The following is a 22,872-nucleotide window of genomic DNA, read 5'->3' as shown; positions in this document are numbered from 1 at the left end:
GCTCTTGAGTCCATTTCCTGGGCCTAGAACCAGTACTTGGTGTCCATGGGGGAAATCTAAAGAACGCTCAGTGGGGATCAAACCCGTGACCACCTGGTTGCTAGGCAGACACCTTACCCATTCCACAACCGCCACCTAATAACCTCTTGCAAGAACAGCCAGTGTGATTATTATTTTAGGTAAGAAACTTATGCACATGGCTCAAAAATATACCAATTGAAAGCTTTGGTTAGTACAGCAGTGTATTTTACAACTAACTACCTGAATGATATGTGTTATTTGATTGCACGATAAGTTGTTGCATTTTCACCCCAAACAAAATGAATATGGATACACAGAACACATACCATATGGATTAAAAACAATGATGACATGCTATAACTGAAACTGGCCATTGTTTCTTAGGCATACAACAATTGGCTCTCGTCTTGACTTTCTATGCCCTAAATGAGACCCTTATTTCATCAGTTAAAAATGAGATTTTCAAATGAATGCTATAAGACACAAGTTCCATTAATTCACAATTTGACTTAAATAAAACATTGATAATTATTTTTGCAGTAAGATATACACAATTGTAGAAAAATCAGGACCCGCTTATTAAATTAATTCTGACAATTATTCACAGATTATACAAGGTATTGCATCTAGTAGTTAGAGCAAAGGTCTATCAATAAACATCATGTTTTTATTACAGATCTTTGATTAGAGTAGAGGTAATTTTCTTAGAGACTGACACACAGTGCAAAAAAAACCTAAAAAGTAGGAAAATAGTTAACAAACAGTACTGTGTTTATACACAGCATTTGTCATTTGTGAACAGATGATAATACAAAGAACATGAAAAGGCACATAAAAAGACAGTTTTAAGAACTCAGCTAATCTCAAACAAAAATGTTATAGCATACACTAGTCTTGTGCCACATGAAGATTCAAATGTTTACAAAAAAATTGGCAAATTTAAGTTGGACTGTCAATATGGAAAGACAAAGATAAGCCGCCTGATTTTAAAATGGGCCTTTTACTTAAATGGTCAGAAGCGACGCTCTCTCCAAAGAGACCACAAAACCTTACGTGAATTTATGGCAGACAGCATTGCTCCTGACAAGACTGCAATAGTGCGAGCTCGTATGGAGTAACCCTTGCCTCATATTCTGTAAGACCCATTTTGTGAATGATGTGATTCTGATTGAGATCATATGATTGTGCTCTGTGTAGTCAGAAAACCCAGTTTTCACTCAGTTTGGAATAACAACTATTCAAGTATTGTTTGTTGTCTAATTATCAAAATTATTGAACGTGCATCCGAGAAAGTACAATCAACTCTTGTTATAGTGCTACTCCACTTGTGCTCAAGCAGTATGAAGAAAGTTTAAAATATGGTAATGATGTTGCAAATATTCTGTCAACACAGAAATAAATTTTACCTTTGAAAACATAAATACCTGCATACATACTATGGCTATAATGTAGTCTATGGTATGCAAGTTTTATTAATAAATGATACAAATCTTTCAAAACAAAAATATTACATGAACTATGTGTGCTTTAAAAAAAATATTAAAATTCAAGTTTTCACATTCACAAGGGCAATGACTTAGTATTTCCACTGACGCTAAACATTGCAGAGTAATGTATAATGGACTGCATATTTTATTATTATTTGAGAAGAACATTTGATTTTCATGAAAATAAGGTCCTCTGCAAAATTGTATTAATTTACTGTAGATCTAAATATAAAAATATGAATAATTTTAAAAAGTAAAGATACTTAAAATCATAACCAAGCAAGCCATGAAGTCGTATTATGTTTGTCATACTTTGTAAATATTTCAACTTTATTTCTGGTTTTTTGTTACATAAATAGCACTTTAGATATCAAATTATTTATAAAAATGTACCAAAAATACCCATATATAATTATAATATAGATATTATAAATCAAAAGAACTATAGAATACAATACAATAACTAATTCAAAATAACATGATAGCAAAAATATACATTTTTTTAATTAAGGAAACTAAATTGAGTACAACACATATTGATCAAATAAAGAAAAAAATGTGGATACTATTAACAGACTCAAAGGTTATTGCCAACTACGTGCATTTTTAATGCGATTATTTGAAATGGTCTTTCTATTGCAAGATTCAAAACCAGAAAAATCCACAAAACAAAACATTTGAAGCCAGTAGAAATATGTTATGAAATAATTTATTTACCGGTATGCTACAATACAACTGTGATAATTGTAATATTTAATATGGCACCTAACTTACTAACCCTCTGGAATATACTAATATATAAAAACACTATTTGCAAAATATTTCTTTTTCTTAAAGTTGATATAGGAAAATATTGTAAATACATAGTAAAACCTTTAAGTACTAATCTGAGCTTGTTGATGTGCTCTTAAATAATACATTTTATAGTAAAAAAGTACAAAACCAATAAAATTGATGCATTCACATGAAAACTGCTTACATGGTGCATCAAATACAAGAGCAAACTATGTACAAATAAAACTAATTTATGTATACAAGTTCTATGTTTTTCAAATTGGAACTTGTTTTCAAATACACACATTCTCATAAAAGGGTAAAATAAAATTGTCATGTCAAGATTAAAACAGCCCAAGGGCCACAGGTGCAGTTCAAAACAGTCATATCAAAACTAGTATAATAATGGTCACTCCTAGAAAATTTTGAATGAAAAAAAGAGATTTATATTACAGGGCCTCTATAAACAATCAGTGATTCCCTAAGATAATGTGAGATGCTATTATCACTGAACCAAAACACAATATAAGATTTTGAGAACACTTGCCAATATAAGAATGTGTGTAACACAAATTTATTGTATTTACTAGAAATGCAAACATAATTGATAATTTATTTACACTATTCAATGATAATTGATCCTTCATGAAAACACAAACAATTAATTTGAGCAGAGGACCTTCTTTATCAAAAATCATCTCTTTAGTTCTAATGATTGAAACGAAATATATAACGCATTTATTTACCTGTTTGAAGGTTATATATACAAAACACATCTCTTGAAGTGTAACTATCTTTTGACAAACTCAACCCATTGAAATCATTGAAAAATATTTCCATCATTATTTACACAAACTGGAAATTTGCAATTGAGGAGACAAAAAAAGCTGGTCACACGAACACTAATATTCCAAACGCTGCAATACAATCCACAGGCATGACACTATACTGATGACGAAGATGCTGCTGCTGGTGGCAGTGGAGCCGCTGATGTCACGGCTGAGGTCGCTGGTGTCAGACAGGATGTTGTCGATGATGTGCACGATGCCGTTGGTGGCCCCGATATCCCACATGATGACCCTGGCCGACATGGAGCCCCATAACAAACGCACAGCTGAAATAGACACAGACTTTACTTAGTAAAAATAATTTTTATCAAATCAAGGTTGATTCTTCTCAGAAAATTGCTTCAAATTCACGAAGTTTTCTACCGTAGTGACAGTTACGCAAGGAAATTTAAATTTCCTAATCACTGAAGTCCTACAAACATTTTCTCAAACTTTGGTTGTCAACATGCTAGATTGTCCCCTAATTGATGACTAGGGCCTCTTCTAAGACAATCTCTCATATATAATACAGGTATCACACAGGTAAGCTATACTTGTTTTCTTAAATAGTAATTATATCAAATTTGTCATATTAAATTTTGACGAGATGTAGTGTTTAACACATTGAATAATCATAATAAAAAAATCTTGCTTACTGTTTTCAGTTTCCTTCTTGATCATAATCTCCTCTCCTGTGTCGCTGGTGTAACGCTGTGAGTTGCCAAACGTTGGCATCCTCTCAAGGGAGATCACTTGGTTTGGAATAATCAGTCGACGCAGGATCTGCATCATAGAAAAGATAGACAGTTTTTAGCATTTATTTTTTATAAAAACCAAATAAGTATTCCACTTAATTCTTTAATTTTACATTGCAGACAGATTTATTCAGATTAATTATTTTGAATTTTGTAAACACTCAAATATTTTTGCAAACAGGCTGGTGCATATGATTAACACTTTATAAACAAGAGGGCCAAGATGGCCCTATATTGCTCACCTGTGAAACGAATATAGCCAGTTTTCAACCCAAGGGTATGATTTAAACAATGATTGTAAAGGACCAAAATATGTCACATATTGTACATCAAATCTTTTTCAAATATTTCATCCCTACATCTCAAGACCAGGTCTATTTTGATTTCAGTGGCACACTTTGAAAACAAAAACTTAGTGGAGGAGAACTATCAAATGTTACACTCAAAATATCACACCTCTTAGTTTTTCTGTTTTCAAAAACATCTTATATAAGTCTATATAAATAATGTGATCCTGGGGCGTGGTATGTCTTTACCATAGGGGTATGATTGATGATAAATCTGAAACTATTGAAATGTGATGTAATACTTACATAACGATATCTGGCAGAGTCCCTTCTAATAGTCTGTCCAAATCCTGTCAATCCATAGTTGTATGTAGCCGTGCCGTTGGGAACAAAGAACGTGAATTGGCAAGGGCTATACTGAGTTCCACAGGTGCCTGGAACATAGAAGAAAAACATTTATATTGGATTTCACCAGTACTTTGAAAGACAAGATCCAACGATGTATTGTACACCTGATGTACTTGGTCATACAAGTACCACCAATGTATTGGATTCTACAAGTAAACAACAACTACCAATCTATTGGATTCTATTGGTTTTGTTCAACATAAAAGAACCATCAATATATTGGATCCCACAAGACAATACAAGAGCCACCAATGCATTCAATTCCACAGATTTTTGGAAAATACAAAAAAACACCCATGTATTCGATTCCACACATACTTTGAACATACAAGAACCGCCAACATATTGGATTCTTAAGGTACATGGAACATACAAGTTACAACAAGACTATTGCCAAGCAATATAGTCCCCTACCTGCTCCACCATTTTCAGAAATTCCACCATTGTCAGATTTTCTTTGTTTATTTGTTGCCATAGCAACCAGAATTTTTGACGTAGGAACAAAATTAAATGACGTGCATAATGTCCATATTGCCATCTATCCATGTTTAAAGTTTCATGAAAAAATATTAAGAACTTTTAAAGTTATCGCAGGATCCAGAAAACCACCATTTTCAGCAGTATTTTTAGTCTATTTGTTGCCATAGCAACCATAGTTTTTGACGTAGGAACAAAATGAAATGACGTGCATAATGTCCATACTGCCATGTATCCATGTTTCAAGTTTTATGAAAAAATATTAACAACTTTTAAAGTTATCGCAGGATCCAGAAAAGTGTGACTGACAGACAGACAGACAGAGCGCAAACCAGAAGTCCCACCCCTGAAACCGGTAGGGTACAACAATGATACTGGAATTAACAGGTGCTATGAACATACAAAAGCCACCAGCTTTGAATTCTGAAGGTGCTTCCAATAAACAACAAGACTATTGCCAAGCAATATATGTCCCCTACCGGCTCCACCATTGTAAAAAATTCCACCATTGTCAGAATTAAAAAAAATAAAATTATTTGTTGCCATAGCAACCATCATTTTTGATGTAGGAACAAAATGAAATGACGGGCATAATGTCCATATTTCTATCTATCCATGTTTAAAGTTTCATGAAAACATATGAAGAACTTTTAAAGTTATCGCAGGATCCAGAAAACCACCATTTTCAGCAGTATTTCTAGTCTATTTGTTGCCATAACAACCAGAATCTTTGACGTAGGAACAAAATGAAATGACGTGCATAATGTCCATATTGCCATCTATTCATATTTAAAATTTCATGAAAAAATATTAAGAACTTTTAAAGTTATCGCAGGATCCAGAAAAGTGTGACAGACTCACAGACAGACAGACACACAGAGCGAAAACCGTAAGTCCACTCCAGTGGGGACAATAACCACTAATGTATTGAATTCCACATGAACATGGATTATACAAGAACCACCAAAGTATTGAACTTATTATCCCCAAGCTTTTCGGAAAGCGTGGGGATTATGTGGTTATCTGCGCCATTTGTCTGTCCGTCCCTCCGTCCGTCCTGGCAACTATCTCCTCCTACACTATAAGCACTAAAACCTTGGAACTTACACTCATGGTAGCTTTGAGCATATGTGCGACAGTGCACTATTTGGAATTTTGATCTGACCCCTGGGTCACAAGTTATGGGGGTTTGGGTGGGGCTGGGTCAGAGATTTTCACAAATTTTACTAACAACATGCAGCATGGGGATAAGCCTGTGCCTCTGCCGCGCCATTTCTAGTTGGATTTGTGGAACATACAAGAACCACAAATATATTGGATTTCACAGGTGCTTGGACCACTAACAAGAACTTTCAGAGGCCAGCGCGCTCGACTATTCGAGTGCTTGACAGTATAACTTAAGCCATGATGGGGAAATTGTTCATATTCAATAATTTATTAGACGATCTTTCAAAAATAAAAAAATGAAAAAAATAAATATATTTTTTTGTTGGGGCTGGGGGGGTAGGGGGGTTGAGAGGGGGGTATAATGTGGGGTGTGGTCATTTATTAGACAAGCTTTCAAAAATAAAAAAAGGAAAAAACCATTATTTTTTTTTGGGGGGGGGTAGGGGGGGTTGAGAGGGGGGTATAATGTGGGGTGTGGTCATTTATTAGATGATCTTTCAAAAATAAAACAAGGAAAAAAATAATATTTTTTGGGGGGTGGGGGTGGGGGGGGGGGGGGGGGGGGCAGGTATTCTGGGTTGGGGCGTGGGGTATTGTTTGGGTGGAATCCATTGTAGTATTCAGGTAAGTGTTGTTTTGTCAAAGTATTAAAAAAATCTGATTATGAATGAAGTTATGGCAATTTAAGCAAAATGTTCAATTATCTAAGTATAAAAGGGGCCATAATTCTGTCAAAATACTTGATACAGTTGTCTGCTCTTGTTTATAGGTTGGGGTCATGTTGATAAACAAGTATGCAAAATATGAAAGCAATATGTCATGGGACATAGGAAATATTTGGGGTAGTACGCAAACTTTAACATAGATTTATCAATAATATGCATATTCTAAGTATAAAAGGGGCCATAATTATGTCAAAATGCTTGATACAGTGATCTGCTTTTGTTTATAGGTTGGGGTCATGATGGTTAACACGTTTGCAAAATATGAAAGCAATATGTCAAGGGACATTGAAAATATTTGAGGTAGTACACAAACTTTAACATTTGCCCGTACGCCAACGGGAACGGATACGGGAACGGCAACGCCGGGGTGAGTAGGATAGCTCTACTATATATATATTTCATATATAATAGTCGAGCTAAAAATGCATCAGATTCCACAAGTCCAGAAAAGAACTATCAAAATATTGTATTACGATAAGTTTTAGGAACATTAACATGCCACCAATGTATTGGGATCCACAGGAGCTATTAACATACAAAACCAGAAAATTATTGGATTCAATAGGTTCTAAGAACAAACAAGATCCAACTGTATTGGATTCCCAAGGTACTCAGGACATACAAGAACCATCAATTCATGAAATTCTGCAGGTAAGTGGATCAAATAAGAACCATTATAAAAGTTTAACATATTGGATTCCACAGGTTATTGGATCATACAAATAACAATTAATTGAATTTCACAAGTATTTGAAACATTCAACAACCACCAATGTATTGGTTTCTACATCTTTGTGAAACATGCATAAAGCACTGCTAAATTGGATCTCAAATGTATTTGGAACATACAAGGACCACCAATGTATCAGAATAAACAAGACTATTGCCGAGCAATATATGTCCCCTATCGGCTCCACCATTGTCAGAATCATTTTATTTTATTTGTATTTGTTGCCATAGTTACCAGAATTATTGACGTAGGAGCAAAATGAAATGATGTGCATAATGTTGATATTGCCATCTATCCATTTTTCAAGTTTCGTGTAAAAATATGAAGAACTTTAATTAAAAGTTATCGCAGGATCCAGAAAAGTGGATCAGACTCACAGACTGATGGACACACAGAGCGCAAACCATAAGTCCCCTCCGGTGAAACTGGTAGGGGACGACAAGTACTAGGAACAAAAAAGACCCACCAATGGATTGGACTCCAAAAGTACTTGGAACAAATAAATCAAAGTACTGGCAGTACTGGTGTGACGATGCTTTTGAAGAGGATGGATATAAAACATCAATTTAAGTTTATCTATATCACAATTGTGTATGTTGATACGAACATTTGGGTACGATAAAAAATTTGGGTACGAAAATTTTGGGTACGAAAAAAAATTTGGTACGAAAAAAATGTGTGTACGAAACATTTTTGGTACGAAACATTTTTGGTACGAAAAAAAGTTTAGGGGTACGGGGAAGTAGTACCCTTGGGTAACTTGACCCATTGAGCGAAACTGGGAGGCGGGTCACATTCTTGTTCATTAAGTATGGCAATACATTCATGATGATTCTCTAAAGTAGGTATGAGCACATAGCTGGACCATGTGAGCTCAATCGTATGAGCACTTGACTATCCGAGTTCGCCCACAAACATATAGATAAGTTAATTCATAGCGAAATGACCTTATACATGTATACGCTGAAACATGGTATGTACACTTAGGTGGTTGTGTAATTTCTGTTAGAATATCGTATTCAATATGTAAATTTTAAATGATTGTGCCCCGCACTTGAGTTAGTTGCCTTGTTTGAGTCTATACGCGCCTAGGCTGCACCCAGTGTGTGTATTTGTGTTTTTCCAAGGTAATGAGTTACCTCCGCGCTGAGGCTGCATAATGTTGGGACCCGGAGTGTGTCCAGCACTCCTACTTAATAAGATTAGATTGACGACAGTTGGGACGAATTTTGAATGATAGCTGCAATTTGGGGGGGGGATGAGATTTTCCGGAAAAAAACAACTGTCAGGAATGGTGACCACAAAACATACAAAATATAACATTGAGCCAGGAGAAGGAATCGAACCGGTGTCCTAAAGGTGAAAAAGCGAATGTCCTTACCACAGCGCTAGCGGGACGGACAATTACGCAAAGAAATGTTGTTTTATCTATATTTATCATAGCAGTGCAGCGTTAACAATTTGCAGGTTCGAAATCGTTTGCATTCTTTAGTTTTGTGATCACGTAAAAAGTTATTTTTACATGTTTTTATTCGCAATTTATTTACTAAATCGAGAACAAATATCAAACAAAATAGAGAAAATATATAGTTGTTTCATTGGTCCATAAAAAAAAATGGATGTAAAATTACTAATTTGATATTAATGTTCTGATACACTTATTGAATCTGTTTCCCCAGGATATGCTGTTCTATTAATATTTACCTTTATCAACACGAACGACAACTCTGCCAGGAGAATGTTATCAATGATAATCAACAAGCAATCTCCTACGCAGTGGCCAATGCCAAGGGAAGTAACTGAAAAATCGAGTTATCTCAATCGGACTGGCTCGGTCTTTTACATAGGCCGCCATTGTGAAGAATTTTTTTACTGGTTATCAAACCTTGGACGCTGCTGTTCCAGCATCGTCAAAAAGCACCTGTGTATTGGATCCTACAAGTACGTCATGATACAAACGATGCATTGATCTGATAAGTGATGAACTATTTAAAATATACATTTAATTTAAAGGAAGACTGGAGCAACATGGCTATAAAAAATTAACGAGCATCCATTATAATAATGACAACATGTTTTATTAGAAACAATGAAAAATACTTTATTAAAGAAAATTAATTAAATTGTAGAAGTATCCCAATGTGTAAGGTTATTAGGAAAATTTATGAACCAACATTCTTTAAAAATCAGATTAAATGCGAAACTATAACTAGTTTGCTTTGTTTTGACAAACTTATGTAGCAATGGTAGCAAAATAATTATGAACACAATTAACTAAAATGAACCTTAATGAATACAATTACCTAAAATGACCCTAAATGAACACAATAAACTAAAATATAAAGGCATTAATTAAAATAATTTAAGAACATGCAACATTAATATAGTGTTTTTAATGGTAACACAATAAAAATGTAAAGAGAAACATGAGCACCAAAGATAAGGAAAACAAAAAAATAATGAAAATAATCAGAGTTCCAATTTCAACATTTATTTTTAGGGATGGCAAAATTATTCAAATAATCAAATATTCGATTGAATGGTCAGCATACGAATAATAAAAATGATATTTGCATATTCACATTTTTTTCCAAACGTAATTTTACCAATATTTAATGAACTGCGAACGGCTTACTAAAAAGCAACCAAAATCACTTGGGAGTAACATGTTTGACGTGACGTTCTTTGTGTCAAACTGATAACGCGGTCCGTATCAGGGTTGATTGCGCATTGCAATATACATGCTCTAAGAAAGGCTCCGACTGTTGTTTGCCAATGGGATGCCAATTAACGGTTTCAATTGACTGGCGAATAATAATTTAGTTTTGTGATCACAGTATGTACAGCCATTAAAATGTGTGAATTACTCAAATCGCGCAATGCAATATACTAACTATAAGAAAGGGCCCGAACTGTTGTTTGTTAATTAGGTACCAATTAAGGGCTTCAATTTACTTGCGAATAATAATTTAGTTTTTGTGATCACAGTTTTAACAGACATTTATATATGTGAATTACTTAAAAGTAACAGATGAAATAAATTAAACAATCATCAAGGAATCATAATTCAAATCTGAAAACGCCACCAGCCCCTTCTGCAGTATGGAATACTTTACATGGTCTGTGGTTAAGAAGACCTCAACGTGTAATGTGTGCAAACTTAGTTTTACATATGCACGGTCTGCTACAAACCTGTGGAATCATTAAAAACTAAAATTCTATGACACGATGTTTTCCATTCTATTTGTGCCCGATCAAAGTATCGGCCATAGTATTAGTTGACAGCCATACACTTATTCGATAGCATCGTTAATAAACAGCCTGGTATTTAGCAAACGGATATAACTTACAAACTAATGGAAATTATTACATAACATGGTAAAACAAATATTTAAAGTAAAATTCATTTTAATTATTACCTGTTATCTCTAGCTAATCCCTTTCCAGGGAGTTAATTATCCGGAAAACTTTAAGCGCTGGGAATCATCTACCTCTAATAAAGAAAACCAAGTCAGGTTAAACATAGTACAATGTTACCTAACCGGAAAACAAGAACAACAACTCATCTTTCCTTTACAAAAACATAAAATGTCGATGAGAAGGGTGGGAGGTGGGACTTACCGATAACAGGTAAGTATTTAATAATTAAAATGAATTTTACTTTAAAAATTTGTTTTAATATCATAAATAATTACCTGTTATCTCTATCTGATTTTGCAGCTGCGGCGGGAAGGTTCGCATATTTTTTCCCATCACAGCAGAACCCATATTTAGGGTTTTCAGCCAGAGATCGTAGATCATGTCTTCAGATTATCTTTGTTAGTACCATATTGTACGTACTTAATTCTCGGATGGCCTAGACTACTTACGCCATAGAAGAAATTACAGATTGAGCCACAACAAGAGGACCCAACATAAACAAATTGTCTTGTTGGCACTCAAGAGAACGAAGATAAAAAGAGGAGAAGGTGGTAGGATTCCTCCAGAAAGCAGCTTCAAGCACTTCAGACAGTGGGGTATAATTAATATTAGCCCACGAAGCTGAAAGAGCTCTTAATTCATGCGGTCTTATCTTAAACAGGGATAAATCACTGGATGAAAGAGAAAAATAAGCTTTCTTAATTGTCGAGGCTATCCAACGGGAAATAGAACCAGCAGACACATCCCCCCCTTTTAATGGAATGAAGTCTTTTACGAGAATCTCGAATAAACTTTACTCTCTTAAGGTAGAACTTCAAAGCCCTTACCGGGCAAAGGAGTCTATCATCATCTTCATGTCCACAAGTTCTAGAAAGACTTGGAACTTTGAAGGGTTTGGAAGCCATAGAGGAAAGTTGATTTTTAGCAAGAAATCCTGGCTGACATAATAATGTAACAGATCCATCGACAGCATCAAAACGAAGATGGTTATCTTCTATAGAAAGAGCATGAATTTCACTTCTCCATTTGGATGAAGCCATAGTAAGAAGAAAAACAGTCTTCCAGGTTAGGAACTGTAAAGAAGCCTGATCAAGAGGTTCATAGGGAGCCTTAGTAAGCGAACCAAGTACACAAGCTAAATCAAATTTAGGAGCCAGTGTTTGAGATACAGGATGTTTAAGTTCCATAGCTATAATCAGTTCCGAAATCGCTGGATCAGCACAGATTTGTGATGACTTAGTAAAAGCCAATGTATGCGAAATTATAGATCTGTATCCTCTGATAGAGCTAAGAGAAAGTATCCAGTGCTCCAGCCAGCTTTTCAAAATAGAGGGGAGCTTCCCCAAAAAGGGCAAATTTCACGCGTAATTTTGGAAAATAGGGCATTTGGTTATTAATATACTTAAGTATATACTTTGCTTATACTATATACTTATGAATTGTAAACATTAGTGCATTGAATGTTTTCACCAATTGTATGCTGTTCCTCATTTTGTGTAATGAAATTATAATAAATATATTACTATCTACATTGGCGCTAAGGAAAACAACTTCGTAGCCAATTTCATAACCGACTTGGGCTAGCATCCGACTACACGCATTAGAGATATGTAGATATCATATTTCTTTCCGGTCTGTGTGTGGGGGGGGGGGGGGATTTTGATGTTTTTTTATCACCTATCATCATTGAACTGCATGTTAATCTTTCAGGTTCCAGTTTAAGCATCAGTGGCCTTGTAGAAGAAATGAAGAAAACATGAAATAAATTCAGGGGTTTCACTGGGTCAAATAAATGTTGTGACTGTCATCACTTAATTTGTTACTTTGAATAACTGTGAGCCAATGTTTTTCCACAATAATATTAATCATATTAATTAAAACAATAATCTATATTGACAAATTTAAAGTCTGAACAATGATCAATGTCACCATGAAGTAGCATCCAGTCTGGAGATTAGAAATGAAACATTGATATATTTATTTTACAACACGTTATTTCAACTAATTAATGTCAACAACGTTGGCAGTTTTGCTAGGTCGCGAAAATATATAAAATTATCAAAATTACATTTTACTTGCAGAGTGATAAATCCTCCATCCAAACAAGCTCTTTATTTGTTGAAATAACAACTGTCTGCCCCTATTCATGTTAAAATTCATCATGATTGAGAACAGACAGTGTTTTAAAGTTCTGAAATAAAATCCAAACACAAATACGTTTTTCAATGCTGTAATTTCGGACTTAAAATTAACCGCATATTCACATTAAAAAAGATGATTAATTTTCAAATTTTAATAGGTGTTTTGAATTAAAAATCACTATTTTGGCAAACAAAAAATCATAGCCAAAGAATTCAGAAGTAAAAAAAATCAATAGTGCTGAGTTTGATTTCATTCGAGTGTGATTGTGCCTAACCAAGCGTGACCTCAGAGATAATCTTTCACAGCATGTTACTATCGTCTGCAACAAAAGGCTAATTAATGATATGATAACAAACCATGCCCTTGGGGCTTGTTTGTTCACAATGTGTTGACTTAGTACGCCCAGGCAGTCATGTACCGGCAAGGGTGTTATCTGTGTATTCATGTCGATGTTTCTGGCGATTTATACGGCCGGAAAACAGGAATTTAGAGATCAAAAGGGCATTTGACAGAAAAATAGAGGGGCGCTTTTTAAGGGGGCAAATTTTAGAGGGGCGCAGCGCCCCTCTATTTATTGCTAGCTGGAGCACTGGTATCTTATCACCAAAATGATAGATGAGAAAATCCGCTATGCGTCTAGCAGAGGGATTGAGGGGATCAATTTTCCCTCGAATACACCAATTAAAGAAGAGTTTCCAGCGAGCATCATAGACTGCTCTGGTGGATTTCCTCCTTGCAGAAGCAACGAGGGTTGAAGTTGAAACGTTTCTTCTGCAGATATTGCCTGATAACGGCCAGACGTGTAAGTGGAACATTACTGGATCCGCATGTAGTCTGCCGCTTTGAAATAGAAGATCTGACCTGTGAGGAAGTTTTCTGTGATAATCGTACAGGAGACTGACAAGATCGTTGAACCAAGATCTCCTGGGCCACCAAGGGGCAATCAGGAGTATCCGGCATGAGCTCACCCTGATTTTCGCAAATATTTGGGGAATTAGAATAGGTAGGGGTAGGCGTAAACTTCCAGTTGGTCCAAGCGAAGGAAAGCGCATCTATTGCCCACGCTGCTGGATCGTAAACTGGACTCACATACAGAGGAAGTCTGTAGTTGTGTCTGGGCGCAAATAGATCGACCAGGGGATAACCGAACTTGAAAAAGATCTGGTTGGTCACTTCTTGATGAAGAGTCCATTTCGAGAGAAGTATCTGGTGTTTGCAAGACAACCCATCGCCAGGGCGTTGAGGCGACCTGGTATGTATTTGGCCAGAATAAAAATCTTGAGTGTTTTGCAAAATAACAAGAAATTTCTTGGTTTCCAGATACAGGGATTGAGAATGTGTTCCCCCTTGTGCCTGGATGTAAGCCACCACGGATGTGTTGTCTGTTGACACCATTACACAAGAGTCTCGAAGATGTGACTGCTCCCATTTCTAGATTGTTGATATGAAGGTGAGATTCCCGATGAGACCACAACCCTGAAACTATTAGACTGAGAGGTTCCAGGTGAGCACTCCATCCTTCCTTGCTGGCATCCGTGATTAGATGTAATGACAGTTGCTGAGGAAGAAGTGGTACTCCTGCTAAGAGAACTCCTCGTCTAGCCACCACTGAAGATGAGACACTAGGGAAGGATGGATTGGAATCTGTTGTAACAGATTGCCCGGAGACCATTTCCAACAAGCTGAGAGATAATGCTGAAGAGGATGTAGGAATAGACATTCTAACTGCACAAAGTCTGCTACTGAGCTCAGGATACCGTTGAGAGAGAGGAATTCTTGAGCTATTATATGAGATTAGGACAAGACCCAGTTGACCTTTACCAGAAGGTCTGATATACGTTGACATGACACTCTGACCCGATTGATGTGTGTCAAGAAATTCATTCCCACGAAAGTGAAGTCCTGAGAAGAAATGAGGTCTGATTTGTCTGCATTGAGGAGGAGTCCTAAAGAGAGGATTTCCTTCCAAGAGAATTCTAGGTTGGTCAGAAGTAAATGACGATCGAGCTGGTGTAAGAGCCAGTCGTCGAAATACTGAAGAAGAACAATCCCGTGAACTCGGAGGTGAGCTCCGACTGCAGCCATTAGTTTGGTAAAAACTTGTGGGGCAGTCGCCAACTCAAATGGCATGGCCCGGAACTGGAAGACTTGGCCACGAAAGGCGAATCGAAGGTACTTCCGGAAGTTGGGATGTATAGGAACATGGAACTACGCATCTTCCAGATCCAAAGACACCCCCCAGTGCAGGGAGTTCCGTATGAAGGAAGGAGTCTCCATTTTGAAAGTTGGTTTGAGAAGGTACATGTTTAACACATTTACATCTATTACTGGTCTCCAGGAACCATTTTTCTTTTGAACACGAAAAAGACGACTGTAGAATCCTGGAGAAAAAGGATCTTGAACCCTTTCTACCGCCTGTTTTTCCAAGAGCCCGAGAATGGACTGTGGAATATGTGGATGCTGAGATACCAGTTCGATCGGAACGCGAGAAAAAGAAGGCCTTTTTTGAATTGAAAAGTCAGGCCTTTTGTCACCAGAGAATGAACCCATGCATCCGAAGTAATTTGAAGCCATCGGTTTGAAAAATGGAAAAGTCTGGCCCCGACTGGTATTTCCGGCATCGGAGGTTGTGGAGGTAGAAAGGTTAGTGGCCTAGGGCTGATAAAGAGGTGGTACACCCTTGCCAGCAGAAGGTTTGAAATTCCTCTGATCCGGCTTGGGTTTGTTCTTTTTCCCAGAATCTCTACCAGAAAACTTCTTAGAAAAAAAAGGTCTGTTATAGGAAGAAGGCCTGTTAGGACCCGAACGTGGATTAAAAGCAGGTCTTTTAGAGAAAAGATTGTTTCTCTTAACCTTCTTGGGTGCTGGAACTGCTGGTGGCCTAAAAGAAGGCTGTCCAGAATTGTTTCTAGCTAAAGAAGCATGAAGTTGATCATCCTTGTCAGCTGTGATTGCTTCTTGTATCCTTCCACCAAAAAGGAAACCTGATGTGAGAGGAGCCGTTCTGAGCGAGTTCATACCTGGTTCTAAGAGAAAATCTTTATGTAAAGATAAAAGGATAAGATCTCTACGAATCTTTAACATCTCAGACATTGAAGCAGCAGCATTATGTGAAAGGGATAATGCTGTTTGTGATAGGTGGATCAATAAATCCTGAAGTTCTCCCGGAACTGAATCAGACCAATCACAAACCAAGTGTAACAAGGTTGCTAGAATTAAGTCTACCTGGTAGGATAGACCTAACGATCTTCGATCTCTACTTTCCTAATGTTCTATCATGGAAAAAGGTACAGACACTGAAGTAGATGAACTAGGCATCGTAAGCAACAGCTTATTGATGTCTGGATCCTGCGTTGGTAATTTAGAACAATCTTAACCGGAAGTTGGATCGGGTACTGGTGGTTTGTAGTTACGTTCCTGAAGTTTAGACTCCGCAAAATCCTTCGGTACTTTCCACATTTCTCCTCGTTTAGGAATCGTTTTATTCACTGATTCCAACAATTGAAAAACAGATAAGACAGTAGTACAAATCAGAAGGTGTGTATCCAAGCGGGAACGCTCCTTAGTAACCATGGTGGGATCAAACGTACAAACAAGTTGTTCAGTGATCGAGATCGTCGAATTAGAAGTCTCCACAGGTCGTGGACACAACTCTTCACCCAGAGTCTGGAATATCAGCTCGTAAATTTGATTACTGGAAGCCAAAAATTTATCCGTATCAATGTCCGCATCCGATTCAGCTTCACTCTCTACAGGAACAGGTGTGTAGAGAAACAGCAGGAACAGGAATGAAACTATCTTGTGCCAGATTGTCTTGTAAAGATGAATGATCATCCATGACATCAGCAATTTGATAATGCTAATCAGCCAGACGCATTCTGTACCCATAGAACATCAGGATTTGAATGGGTAGCATTAGGGGGTATACGACTAGATATGGTCGAAGACACCCGTGGTGCTGATAATGTAGCAGTAGTTATTAGCTGCGCTCCTGAAGTTCCAACATGTGTGGCTGTTAACATGGGAGCCGAAACATGTGGTGAGGAAACATGTGATTCCATTAAGGAAAAGGACGGTGATCGACTATCCGAATGGTAGGTACGATGTCTACGTGAGGTTTGTCAACTTGCTCGTTTTCTGCTATGTCGCGATCTGTATCGGCTGCGATGTCGAGATGTAGATCGGCTGCGATGAACCGGGATCTTCTGGAATAGCGTCTCTGTGAACTACGACGTGATCGCTTACGCGCGTAGCAGCAATGAGAATCACTCGAAGAAGATGAGCATGCCGATGTCTACTCCTTGATGACGAAGATTCATTCGACGATGACAAGTTGGAAGAAGAGTAATCCGATGATGAAGATCGATGCCTTCTTCTGACTGTTGACCGGTGACCCGACCGGACTGGACCGGTGAAGGTGACCGGACCGGTCACCGACCGGTCATATCATGACCGGACCGTTGACCGGCCGGTCATATCATGACCAGACCGGTGACCGGCCGGTCATATCATGACCGGTTACGACACTGGCCAAAGACCGCAGAATGGCGGCTGCCATTTGGTCAGACATTGATTCGTAGGTCCACGATCAATGTCGCCGGTATGTATGGTGGGAGTCATATGATCAGATGATGACCGACAGACAACACCACTATCATGCCTGGTATCCGGTGACTGAAATGTCAGCTGGTCATCCGTGACCAGTGAAGTCACCAGATAATCAACGTTCGTTAGAGGTTCGTGGCGTTTGCGGCTGATCGAAGTCAGACGGCGTCCAGCTTGTGTCCATATGTCGTAAGACCATAAATTGCACACCGCACATTTTTAAGTTGAGCACAACCGGTACACGCCAGGCAAGTGTTGTGAGAATCCCACCTTGCCTTGATGTGACCACACGAACCTTGCTTTTGTAAGTTCATTTCTGAAAACAAAAGAAACAGAAAGAACCTACAACAGACAAAAACCAATTGCTAAATTTAAACCACAATGTAAATAAACAGACGCTGTACAAATGACCTCAATTATTTATTAAGGAAAAAGGCACAAAGTCCTCGTGGATTACCTATAGAAGGAAATGGAACGAAAACCTCGTGGTGCACGTGCTCATGTACATGAGCACTATAAACAAAGATACCAAGCAAAAGCAGAATTATAATAAAAACTGCAATAAAAAGTATAAAAAAGTAAACCGAATAATATACAGAAAAGATAAATAAAATTTATCCCTCAAACTCTGACAATAAACACGATTAAAAGAACGAAAAAGTCCTGAGCCAAAATAGGCGTGCACTTGTGGTTATCCGGAAAGGAAATATGAGTTGTTGTTTTTGTTTTCCAGTTAGGTACATTGTACTATGTTTAACCTGACTTGGTTGTCTTTATCAGAGGTGGATGATTCCCAGCGCTTAAAGTTTTCCAGATAATAAACTCCCTGGAAAGGGATTAGCTAGAGATAACAGGTAATTATTTATGATATTAAACTCAATCCAGCCGTTTCATACGAATATTCGATTGAATGAATTTGCGAACATTCAAATACCGGTATTTGATGCCATCCCTATTTATTTTAGATGTCATGTACTGAGTAATCTCCATAAAAATTTGATTAGCCAGTTATATTTTCAAAGAAGCCAGCAATTTGGAACTTAAAGCAGGTGTATTTTGTGCTGTTTTGAATTCATATTTTGGGGAAAAGTAGCGAGCGCCAAGATTGTTAGTAACAGGTGAAATCACCGGCTACTGGAGCTTCCCCAAGATTGTTAGTAACCGGTGAAATCGCCGGCTACTGGAGCTTCCGAAGAACACTACTTTGATATATTGGCAAAAAAACATCAGAATTATGAGGTACAATAATACATATTTGTATTTTTAATAGATTGGTAAGATAAACACTCAAAATTGACATGTGTTTATCAAGCCATATTCATGTATTATGTTTAAGGCAATAGCTTTCATTAAAAGTTTACTGAGCGTGCTCTTGAGTCTAAGACAGTTTCCACACACATAAATTTCCAACACAACAGTTATAAACATGTTTTAAATAAATCTCAATATTAAAATTGGATCACTGTAATTGTCACTTGAACAATCTTAAAGTTAAGGGTTATGTTTTTTATAATTATTGACCATATGATTTGCCCATAAGGAGTAACCAGCTTATTTCTACATGCAAACTGGTTTGAATTTGTTTTGTTTTTTATAAAAACTGCACTACGTTTTAATATTTTCATCAAATTTCCGATTTGAATTTTTATTTGAAGCTAAATGCAGAAAACTGTTGCTATTCTATTTCTGATTATAAGACTAGGCTAAGTTTTGCGTCAATACACACTAATGAAGTTGGAAATAAATTGATCCTACCAGTGAACCAACCAGACTGCATTTGAGATAAACTTTATTGCGCATTATAATTTCTTTTTAACCCTTTACCATTTATGCCTGTGAATTCCCTTAGAAAATTATATCTTCTATACTAGATATAAGTTGTTAAGGCTTCATTTCCAACCCTTAAATACTAATGAGCAGCAAACAGCATAAACCTGACAGACTGCCAGCTACTCACAGGCTGTTCTGGTTTTATGCAGTTTGCACAGTCATTTTCACTTTGCTTCTGAGTGGGAAAGGGTTAAGTAATAATCTACTATACCATTCTATGTGCAGGCTGTCAAGTGACCTTTTTTCAAAAAGTAGGAAAAAATAGGAACTACTTTTGCAAGAAAAGTAGGAAAAAAGTAGGAAAAAGTAGGAACTTTTCCCTCAAAAGTAGGAATACATAATACTTATTTTTTAGACACAGGTCCAGGAAACATAGCTTGAAACAGAGCAGGAGTGCAATCGCATGTTCTGTATGGATACCCACTTGAAGCTACCTTAAGGGCCCAGAAGATTTCAGCCTTTTGTACCTGTTCCTTGTGTGATGGATGTACTTGCATACAGATAGATTTATCCCCACAACCCTGAGAGCTGCTTGGCTTTTGGGCACTTCCAAACAAACGCTTTTGTGAATTATCATGCATGTATTTCATGTTTTCCTTGTGTTTTTATCCATCTGCATGACTTATAAGTTGATTAGCACCAGAATTACTACAAGATGGACTTCATTCAGACAGTACAATATCTTGCAAACTCATTGCCGGTATCTCTCTTGCACCATGATCCCAGTGTTTTTCCACTGTTGTCCAACTTCTCCATCCATGAAGGGTTCAACTTTGTTTTCCCACTAGGAATTTTAGCACTTATTGTGTATCTAAGTTTCAAGCAAAGCTACCCTGATAAAGAAGTATACATGTAATTAGATGCTGTTCATTTTGGTGTATCATCAAATAAGTGGTTAGAGGTCTTCTGTGTATCGATATAAAAATGGTAATTATATTGTGCATGTTATATCCTTAAGCAGAAGACCAAATTTATTTAGTGATACACCAACTTGTACAAGATTAATACTAGTATATAAAGCAGTGTCAATGCTCTGCTACAGCTACATTGTGAAACCTTTAAATTGACAATAGGGTGCAGTTATAATGACTTAAGTTACATTCAAAATGACTGGTCATTGCAGAGCAGATTATGCAACTGGAGATAGGACCTTATCACCTGACATCTTTTATGACAGCATTGATTGGGCAATGAAACAGTTGCACTACATTGTTTATTCCAGTTTCAAATAATGGCTTTTACATTATTGATGACTTTGCGGGAGTGTAATAATGCCGTTTAATAATTTTAATACTTCGCTTTAACACCTTGAAATTACCTCACTAACAATGGCATCAATAGACAAGAATTGTGTTTGTCCGAAACACAATGCCCACTATTGCGCAGCTTTGAAATAAAATTTCAATAAATCATTTGGCAGGTTTAGAAATTATCTCCCTTTTAAAGCTTATTACTTCCCTTGGATTGTATTTTTTTAACTTTTGACCTTAAAGGATGACCTTCACCTTTCACCACTCAAAATGTGCAGCTTCATGAGATACACATGCATGCCAAATATCAAGTTGCTATCTTCAATATTGCAAAAGTTATGGCCCATATTAAAGTTTTCGGACGGACACACACACACAGACAGACAGACAAACAGTACAACTGCAATATGCCACCCTACCGGGAGCATAAAAATGTATCAGGGCATTTAGGCTCTGTGCATTTATCTTTAATTACTAAACATGATGTACCTATGATATCAATAGAACATCATATCCGTTGTCATGTAATACAGAATTTATTACATTATATTTGTAAATGATGAAAACTCGGCAAAGCATCAGTTTTATCTTTTTTCCAATAACTTGTGTAATAAATTCCATATTACATAACCACTCATACAATACATGTATCTCTATATCTCTACATAATCATTCCAAACAGCAATATCATGTAAACATGCATAAGGTTTGGTCAAATTGTTGTCAATGGAAACAAAATAAAACTGGAATAAACAATGGGTTCCCTCAGCTCTTGCATCACTGGGAACTGTGTAAGGTAGTGAAGTCTGCAGTGTACAAATGCTAAGGGAGTAAACAAGGCACTATTGTTACTTCAAAAAAAAACTTGTCAATAATTTTAAAAGTTACATAAGAAATAAATATTTATGCTCCTGAAGAGGTGCTAGCAGACAGTCAGCATGGGTTGTCAGGTCTCATCTAGATGAATGCACATTAACAGGGATACAGTCATGCGATAGATTCATTCATCCTGCAAGTTTACTAAATTAACTCTTTAAAAAAAATAATTCTCCATTGAAAATGAAAAAGTAGGAATAGTAGGAAGATTTGGTAAAAAAATAGGAAAAAGTAGGATCCTGATGAAAAAGTAGGAAATAGTAGGAAAAAGTATGACCGCTTGACAGCCTGCATGTGAGTGCAAGTCCCTTCAAGGTTTATTGCATTAATTTTCATTTGTATGAGTGATGCCAATACATTTATGCCTGAATGGGTACACTTTTACCATGAAAGATTATAGCAAGATGTTATAAAATGAGTTACTAAAGTCTGTTACTATTGTAAAAGAAAGATGTCTAAACAAAGGATTACCAAACACCAAAAGATAAACTTTATGTGCACATGTTAAGTGTTAGTTGTACATCAACATGAATGCAATAAAAACGTAGGAAACCAATAAGCCACTTTCAGTAACCGAAACACTTCAGGTCAATGTTCAGGGACAGGGACGATTTTAGGGTAATAAACAATTATTTTCGTATGAAAATAAGCCCTTTTCCTAAAACATTTTTTTTATATTTAAATATAATAAATATAAGGGCAGCAGGAAAAGTATCAGCCTTTAACAATTACCATTTTGGCAAACAGTTTTTCTCTTTTTTTATATAAAAACTAGAGATTTGTTTAATAAACAACACTTATACCCAGCACTACTTTGTCTTGTATGTTCTTGATCAAATAGCTCAGGAATGGGTGAATCTTTGGGGATTAAAAAGATGTCTTACACATCTACATTTCATGGTGATGACATATTTATAGTTTTAATTGAATAGCTTGAGAAATGGTAAGTTTGCTCCACAAACGAATGAAGCCTTCAGTTTTCTCAATTTCCATAGTAGATAATCATAAAGAGGACCTTGAAGGAACCAAATTTTGTTGATCACCTAAGATGGCTTCCTGGACTATCATCATCTTGAGGATTATATGAACCT

The 22,872-nt window shown here is 36.6% G+C and overlaps 1 protein-coding gene across 3 annotated transcripts in view; it reads right to left on the bottom strand.

The window, feature by feature from the left end:
• Positions 1 to 264: 264 nt before the first annotated feature.
• LOC127865553 (uncharacterized) overlaps positions 265 to 22,872 on the bottom strand; it is a 55,397-nt gene continuing 32,789 nt past the window's right edge. For all 3 annotated transcript variants that reach the window (XM_052405396.1, XM_052405395.1, XM_052405397.1), the window contains exons 13-15: positions 4,458 to 4,585; positions 3,766 to 3,892; positions 265 to 3,396 (exon numbers count right to left, since the gene is read on the bottom strand). In XM_052405396.1, coding sequence (XP_052261356.1) covers positions 3,185 to 3,396; positions 3,766 to 3,892; positions 4,458 to 4,585 — 467 coding nt within the window. In that variant the 3' untranslated portion in view covers positions 265 to 3,184. The remainder of the gene's footprint in view (positions 3,397 to 3,765; positions 3,893 to 4,457; positions 4,586 to 22,872) is intronic.

Source organism: Dreissena polymorpha, chromosome 2, assembly GCF_020536995.1.
Source record: "Dreissena polymorpha isolate Duluth1 chromosome 2, UMN_Dpol_1.0, whole genome shotgun sequence".
Classification (NCBI taxonomy): Eukaryota; Metazoa; Mollusca; class Bivalvia; order Myida; family Dreissenidae; genus Dreissena; species Dreissena polymorpha.
The sequence above is the reverse complement of the archived record's forward strand: the minus strand, read 5'-3'. Positions and strand labels throughout refer to the sequence as shown.